Source organism: Vigna radiata, chromosome 5 (genome assembly GCF_000741045.1).
Source record: "Vigna radiata var. radiata cultivar VC1973A chromosome 5, Vradiata_ver6, whole genome shotgun sequence".
NCBI lineage: Eukaryota > Viridiplantae > Streptophyta > Magnoliopsida > Fabales > Fabaceae > Vigna > Vigna radiata.
Window position 1 is genome coordinate 32218729 of NC_028355.1, and position 8528 is coordinate 32227256.

The 8528-nt window shown below is 33.1% G+C and overlaps 1 protein-coding gene across 3 annotated transcripts; it reads right to left on the minus strand.

Moving 5' to 3' along the window:
* Window positions 1-2231: 2231 nt before the first annotated feature.
* LOC106762746 (protein indeterminate-domain 11-like) lies at window positions 2232-5445 on the minus strand. 3 transcript variants are annotated; one of them, XM_022781455.1, is made up of 4 exons: window positions 5125-5445; window positions 4380-4679; window positions 3820-4216; window positions 2232-3366 (listed from the first exon to the last, which is right to left on the minus strand). In XM_022781455.1, the coding sequence occupies exons 2-4, from the start codon at window positions 4531-4533 to the stop codon at window positions 2424-2426; spliced, it is 1494 nt and encodes a 497-aa protein (XP_022637176.1). In that variant the 5' UTR covers window positions 4534-4679; window positions 5125-5445; the 3' UTR covers window positions 2232-2423. The 3 variants fall into 3 exon arrangements, with proteins under 3 accessions (XP_022637176.1, XP_022637175.1, XP_014502282.1); XM_022781454.1 differs by having other exon boundaries at window positions 4947-5445; XM_014646796.2 differs by having other exon boundaries at window positions 2234-3360; window positions 4380-5441.
* Window positions 5446-8528: the final 3083 nt, after the last annotated feature.

An 8528-nucleotide genomic window follows, 5' to 3' on the forward strand; every position in this document is an offset into this window, starting at 1 on the left:
AAGATCCCAATATTCGACCTTATTATACCCATCCCCTCTATCGTATATCCACGAATGCCACTTTATACTCAAAACATGCATACGTCCCTATGACCAAATATCCATCTTGCTTCCATCACAATCTCTCACCATCTCTTCTTCCTTTACTTTCTTTATTCTGTTAAATCTTTTCAACTTCCTTTACTACCATCACACATAACTTACTCTTCGTTTCATACAATTCATATCAACACCGATAAATGTTATTAGTTGAAGTGTAATCAAAGTTTCACGTTGAGTAAAATAAAGACTGGTAAAGGCTTTATATATATATAAATACTTCTAAAGGTTTATATACACATAAATACCTCTAATAGTAAGAGGTATTTTGGAGTAGTATTTAAAACAAATTTGCGAGCATTTGATCCGAAGCGAACAATATCTTATCATGTGTGAAAATCTATAATATATAAATAAAGTACAAACCTGTTTTATGAGATTGAATTAGACTTAAATTACACTTTTTATTAGATTTTTATGTTTTTTTTTAACCGTGAAATAAGCATAAATTTAATTAGCTTAAACTCTACTTGTTCATTTTTATTTTCTCCACTAAATGAGTTAGGAGCAAAAATGATGAAAGAAAAAGGGTAATAATGATTAAGATTTGGTAACAGTGAAGATAAAAAGGTTAATATAATTAAGATTTAACACAAAGTGGTAGGTAGGATACATTGCAAAGATGCAAAGCCATCATGAAAACATTTAATTACTTCATAATTACCAAATCAGATGGCGTAACAGTGATCCATGACGAATATATAGTTTCTGCTGATTTTATTTGAGTGCATGTTTGAAAAATGGTTTAACCAATTGCAGAAAGTGAAAATTTTCTGATGAAACAGGTTCAAATGTATCAAAGCAACCTTTTTTTTATTCTTAAAACCACACTGTCGAATTTTATCTGTGAACACGAGAAGGATGGGCATACACACATTTTGGCCATTAACGTTTATCATTCTTAATGTTTGTCTGGTTTCTTTAGTTCTGTAAAAGCTGCGTAAACAACAAAATAATATATATATACGCAAAGAGAGAGTGTGATAAGGACTGAACGTGTTATTCTTATCACAACAAACATACTTCAGCTTGAATCCAATGCCAAGAAAGCAGAAAAGACAAAAAACTTGTCAGAAAAAATATAAAGCTATATCTAAGTACATGATTATAAAAAAGTACCACCTCATTCTAAAAGTGGAAATTTTAAAAAGACGAATAGCTCTATCACAAATTCTATTTACTAATCTCGTGTTTCACTTAATTTTGAAAATTAAGAAAGAGAAAGAAGATAAAAAAATGAATATATATACTCTATATATATGCTAAATCCTTACCTCTAGTATTTAAATAGCTAGCAAACTATAATTTTCACAATCGTTTAGTTATTATTATTCTTTTAGTAAATGATTATAATATAGTTTCTTTCACTTTTAAATTACCAAACCCTTCATAAAACACATAAAAACAATTTTTTATTCACTTCACGTATCTAATATACACACTTTGTATATTTCTTATTTACTTTTAAATATTTTTATGTTTTTTAATTGAAAAATTGTACTCAGTGATAACAGTAATTTTGCTTGTATAATAGCATCATTGACTTAAACATTGTTGCATATTTAGCTGTATTTATTGTTTAAAGTTTATATTATAATCAATTTTATAACTCTATTTTATTTCATAATAGTTAAAATGAACTAAGCATTTTTCCTATGGTATATCATTATTTGGTTTTATTCCTCATAAAAGTTTTCATTTTAAACTATCATTATAAAATTACTTTCTTTGATTCGTTATTTTACTTCAGTCATTGTAATATTTCATTTTCTGTGTTTTCCCTATATGATATTTAAATAATTTGTTTTCGGTATCTATCATTTTTTTAAATGACTAATTTGAAATGAATAAAAACATTATACACATAAAAAGAAATAAATATACAAAGAATAAAAGATAAAGTAAAAAAGTAAATTTTTCGACGACCATTTGAAAAAAAAAATATTTTTTACAAGGTCGACAGATAGTATTATACATAGAGACAAAAGTAAAAATATATTTAGATTCGCCTAGGATTATTTTTGTGTGTAGCTAGTGGTCAGAAACTAACGTTCAAACAATAATTAATAATCGAAACCGATCTACAAACAAGATTAATGACATTATTAAAATTAATTGACTGCGTTAAAACTAAATAATATACTAAAGTCATATGTATATATCTGTAAAATATAACTGCATAAAATATTGATATTCTGGAAGGTCCGTCCCTTTGGGAAGATTGAGAATATATATGATAAAGAAAAGCAAAAATAAATGTATATTATATATTGTAATGAAATAAAGAAAAGGAAAATGCTGATATATTTGTAAAACATATGGAGCTAACCTTGCCAAGGGTTTTGGGTTTGGTTATGTTGGGAGTTCATGCAGTTTCCCATGCCAGCAATGTTGAGAATATCAGTGTGAGAGAGGGGTCTAAGACCCAAGAAATCTCTAGTCATGGCCTCATTATAATTTCCTCCTCCTCCTCCTCCGCCGCCGCCGCCGCCACCACCGGCACGGTCATCAGCGGCGGTTGTGTTCGTGACAGCACCATTGAAAGGGTCCTCAAAAGAAGTCCCTTCAAAAGGGGAAGAGAAAGAGTTAATAACATGGTGAAGGAGTGATGAAGAAACACCAACACCAACACCAGGAACAGCTTTATTCCCGAAAGGTACCAAGCCATGGGGAGTGGTGGTGTTGGAAGTGGGGGTCATCTGGTCGTCACGTGAGGACAAATTCAAAGGGTCGGCAGACACGTGAGCCTGTTGGTGGGTCCTAATCATGGAGCCAGTTTTGCTCATGGTAGCTCCCATTTGGGCTGCTTTCTGCAGCAACGCTGTGGCTGACATGTGAGGAGGGGAAGGTGCTGTTGGGTAGGGAGGGAGAGTGGGACCACCTCCACCACCACCACCTCTAGGGTTAGGGTTTTCATGGAGATTGCTCACATGATCCTGCTGAGAGAAGAATGAGGAGGAGGAGGAGGAGAGATCAATGGTGGAGGGTGGTTGTCCAAGCCAAGGGGGTATGAAACCTTGTTGCTCTTTCTTCAATGGGAAATTGCTACCATGGATGTCTTCATGATGATGATGATGATGATGATGATGATGAGAGGATGAAGGTATCACTACTCCTGCTGAAGGTGCTTTGTGAGGTGTCGTTGGCGTTGTAGCTGAGTTGCTGGGAATGCCTATGCCAATGTCCATGCCTGTCACAGATCTTGCACTCTCCTCTGCTAATGCATCACAGAAGGCTCTGTGGGTTATGAAACTGTCCCTCCTGATTCTCATAAACAAATACAAACAAAACCAAACCAAACCCATGTCACTAAAGTTCTGTAACAGTCCACAATTTTTCAACCTTTCTCTTTTCCCAATGCCTAAAAGACAGTTATACATTCACACTCCATGTTTGCTAGGCACCTGGCTGCCACATTCAAATATTCTCTCTCACAACTATATAGTTATAGTTAGGTATATACCATACACTATATATATAGTATACACCTTTTGTTTAGTGTGTCATCTTCTTCATTGTAAGAAGGGAGAAGGAACGTGGTTTTAATGTTATAAAAAGTCGAAGAAATATAGTGGAATTTTTAGTCAACCTCGGATTCATATAGCATGCTTCATTAATGAATAATGTAAAGTGAACCCGTAATTCATATATTATACACACACATATATATATTTATATAAATATATATGTATATATAGGTGATGGGTTTAGGTTAGTTACCTTGAGAAGAGAGTTCCACAGTCACATCTGTACTCTCTTGTGCCACAGGTCTTTGAGTGAGCTTTCCAGTCTGATTGAACAGCATACTTCTTGGAGCACTTGTCGCATTTCCACTTCTTCTCGCCGTGCTTTCTGCAGAAGTGCTTCTTGATGCCAGTTAGGTCCCCCAGGGCCCTTGAAGGGTCGTGGTGGACGCAACTTGCTTCTGGGCACACATAAACCTTCTTCCTTATCTCCTTGCCGGTTCTCTGCTTCAGCTTCCATGGTAAGTTGTGCCCTCTTCTGTGAAGCTGGAGATTCTGATCTCTTTGAAACCCTTTGTTGCAGATCTCACAGACGAACCTGTTTGTGGCCAAGAGAGTCTTTGGAGACAACGCCACAACTTCAGCCTCCGGGTCTGAATAAACAATTAAGAAAATACAAACGCCAATCCAAACAAAAAGGAAAAGGTAAACCCAATTCAGATAAACAAGACAACAACATACAACAAACAAACCAAAATCAAAACAAACTTTGGAAGTTTATAGAGATATATATATATATAAAAATAAATAAAAAACCTGGGTTGCCTGGAAGGTTTCTCTTTTTCTTTGTTGGAGCCTGCGTTTGAGTTGGTGGGCTAGCAAAGTATTGCTGCGAGTAATCAGAACCAATTTCGGTTCTGTTGCCTGAAGAAGCACTAGCTTCACCGGATGCAGAAGTCAAATTAGACATGGTTTTTGGAACATCAAATCAAATCCTTCATCGTCTTTTCTCATATTTGGACCTTTTTGAATTCTCACGAGCCATAGCTAGATCTGAGTTTTTCTTATGTTACTACTCTTGCTAGCTTCTGGGATCGATCAAATGACAACCGTCACCTAAAACAGAAAAAGGAAAAGGCTGGAACTGGACTAGCGAGAAACGAACAGAACAAAGAGGCAAAATTGACACACAACTCGGGAATATATAGTCTTTCAAACCCCCCAACAAAGAAAAAAACAGTATCAGTGAGAGAAAAATGATAATTGAGAGAGTTTCTCTACATCTGCTAAGTGAAGCAAATACTATAAACTTAATTCATGGTTTCTCAAACTTGTTTGGCACCAACCCAAGAGACAATTTTTGTTTTTTTCATATATACATACCAAAATCCAGTGATGTCCACACTATAATAATATGAACAAAAGAAAATATAGAAGCAGCTACTCAAAGCTTCATATCAGAGACATATAGAGAGAGAGAGAGAGAGAGAGGAAGATGAGAAGAAGTAGTATCTTCCCTCTATATCTGAGGCAGTGAAAAACAATACCAGAAACCACATACCAAGGAGAACCCTATGGCTAACTCTGACGTTGCGCTTTTCTGTCTTTTCCTCTGTTCTCTTTCTCAACACCAGAAAAATCTTTTCCTTCTTTATTGTTTATAATATATGTTGCCTTTAATCAAGCTCAATTATTTTTGCTATAAAGCTTTGTTTATACACAGTCCCCTCTCCCTCCCCTTTCCCTTGTATCGTAAAGTAAGCAGAAAAAAGGGGGTGGAAAAGCAAACAACGTAAAAAGAGAATATCATTTGTATAAGCAGATAGATAAATAGATATAGATATAGTTGATATATAGTTGTATACCACGGGCACTTAGAGAGAGAAGAACAGAGAAAAAGAATGACAGAAAGAGAGAGAAAGAAGTTCCCTTGTGTTACTTAACATCATTGTTAGTGGACCCTCCTTGCTTTCTAAATTTTACAGTGACATACATGATTGATTCATTGATTAAATTCCAACCAGCATGGCTAAAAGCTTCTGAGTTCTGCCCTTAATTCTTTTTCTATTCTTCTCTCCACTGTTCATCCCATCATCAATGTAACTATTGCTACCCATCAAAAAATGCTCAAACTTTCCGACATTTTTTGCATGGTTAAGAGACACACACATCTCTTAGGTTATGGATCCATCCACCCAGAAAGACAAAGATGCCTAACGTACCGAAATCCATAGCGTCCCCCCTTATCTCAATCTCTGCATCTTCTTCATCTGTGTTCCTATACAATCCTTTGTCGGCCTTGTCATTTTCATTTCCTAATGGTCTTTATCAGAATTAAGATAAACTATTAATGATGCAACAAACAGTACACACACAACCTCAACTCACAACTCTCCCACCCTCTTGTTTAGGTAACTCTTCCACAACACAATTTTCACTCATTCAATTTTCAGACTAACCATCTTTCATTTTCTTCTCCTCTCTCTTATACAAACATTATGAGTTTCATCCTTCTGCTAACGTTGCTTTGCTGATACTCCTCATGCTCAAGTTGACTCCAAAATCAATAATACAAAACGATTCATCACTCTATCTGAAACTCCTTGCTTCCTTCCATGTGTTCATTGACTCAGCGACTGAAATTAATTTTGTTCTGATAGTTTTTTATTACCTACAATAGAAAAAGAATTTTCAATCATTGAATATTACACTTTTCAATTTGACGTCCTGTGGTTTAGATGAAAATAAATAAATTATGGTGAAGTAGTTAGCTTGGAATATGACATGTGTCTCACAAATAATCTGTCATTTGGCAAACACTGGAAATATATAAAATTGAAAAATTTTCAAATATTCAACTTTGAGAGTCTTGTTGACATATGTTTGGTGATCGTTGGATTCTCCTGCTTATGTAATATGAATGTATATAAATATATTACAATTTAATTTATATATAAAAACATATCGTTAAATATTGTTATTTTTACAGTAAAAAGTGAAAAAAGTTTAACATCATTCATAAAAAAAAAAAAATATTATTTTAAGATTTTATATTGAAACAGTCTTGAACTAACTCATGTGTATGTGTATTTTTGCGATAATTCTCTCTCAAAAACAGTCTTACGGTGTATGTGGGTACAGCAAAACTAAATTGTTTTATTATGTTTGTTCAGCTTTTAATGAGGTTGTCTTGTGTGCACCACGTATTAACTTTAAAAAATTAGCAATAGAAAAACATTTTCTTTTGTCATTATCTTGTTTTATTGTTTTAATGTTCCATGATTAAATGGGATCTTGCACGACCAAGACACAATGTGCACTCCCAGCTCATCTGTGTCATTAAAATAATATTTCCCAATAAAAAAAAAGAAGAAGTGAATGTAACACCATTCAAGCCCTACATGAAAAAATCATTTTAATTATTAAATTAGGTGAAATGTAATTGCGGTTTTATTTACGTACAAGTAAAATACCAAAAAAATATATAAAATGATGTTATATTATTGATTGGTTGGTTTGAAAACGGGAAATATTTGGAGATAAACTAAAACATTCAAAGTGATATAAAATATAGTTTATCATCACGCGCACGGATCAACTTACTTGTAACTTGTTGAGTACATTACAGATGAAAAGATTTAATCATTTTATATCTTTCAACATGACAGTCAAAGGAAAAATAAGCAGTCAAAATTTGTTTATTCTGATTCCTTAATTTTGCCTTTCGAAGAAGGTGAGGTTACCACACAAGTTATGGAAACAAAGGAAAGTTGGTTGGAAAAGTGGAGGTGCTGGTGGTTGCTTTATAAATATGTTTAGCTTTGAAAGTTAGGTTTTCAACAAAAACATTCGAAAATATGTTTTAAAAGTTTAGATTTTCAGACACACTAATCCAAGAGTTTCATTCTCAATAACATAATTATTGAAAAAAAAATTGTTCTAAGTGATATCAATTGTTTCCTAAGTGAACATGTCACGATATATATAAAGGCTATAAATATTAAGTTGTTTTCTCCTTTCTCATAAAAATTTAAAACACTACAAAAATTTGTTTATTACTAACAAAATATTATTGATGTCTAATAATCTGTATATAAACTTTAATATATTGACAAATGTTATAGATAGAATGAAATGATTATTTTACTACAAGAAAACATATATTATAGATGGTCAAAATTTGTCAAAAATATCACAAATTCGTCAGTAAAAACTATGTTTAAAGAATTTTTTTTGTTGGAAGTGTCACATCGACTAGAGATAAAACCAATTTATGATATATAAGTGGGGTGCAGACCTCACCTTACAAGCCGATTTTATGTGAGATTGAGTTATGTCTAAAATCCACTTCTAAAATTTTTTACACGTCGATAATAGGATAGTTGGTAACATTTCTGGTTTATCTTCTTCCTCTTTTCTCTATGTATTCTTTTTTAGTTTTTCTAGTGTAGAAAAAATCAACACATTAAAAACAAAAAGAACAATCCATTTTCAATCAAATTGAATATTCTATATAACCAAAGCTTCACTTTCATCCAACACAAAAGAGAACACCCACGAGAAAATGAAAATCATATTTTGAATTTTAATTAGAATGCATTAGGAACGAAAACAATAGAGACTTCTTCTTCCCAAGCCACGGAGCTACTGCAACAAATGTGTTCTTCTAGTAGTGGTTAACCAATCTAGAGCTCGCAATGATCTCTTCCTCACACGATCAGATTTATCATCTGTGGTGGAGACAAAATAGTTTTTTGCCATGATAAGTAGCCTCTAGTCACAATCATCCATAAACTAAATATGTATTATTAAAATATTTACTAACAAAATAAATTTATAGTTAAAATCATTTAGGCTTCTCTATTTTCATAAGGTATTTTCAATTTGGTCCCCTTCTTTCAAACCTTCCCAATTGAGTCCTTATAACTGTTAATTTCAAACAAATTAACTCCTGCCGTCAAAAAT

Coding starts and splice junctions, on each gene's coding strand:
- LOC106762746 (XM_022781455.1), bottom strand. CDS start 4,533: ATGTCTAATTTGACTTCTGCATCCGGTGAAGCTAGTGCTTCTTCAGGC. Junction 4,217..4,379: donor AAACCTTCCAGGCAACCCAG/GTTTTTTATTTA, acceptor TTGTTTATTCAG/ACCCGGAGGCTGAAGTTGTG. Junction 3,367..3,819: donor TGTGGAACTCTCTTCTCAAG/GTAACTAACCTA, acceptor TTTGTTTATGAG/AATCAGGAGGGACAGTTTCA.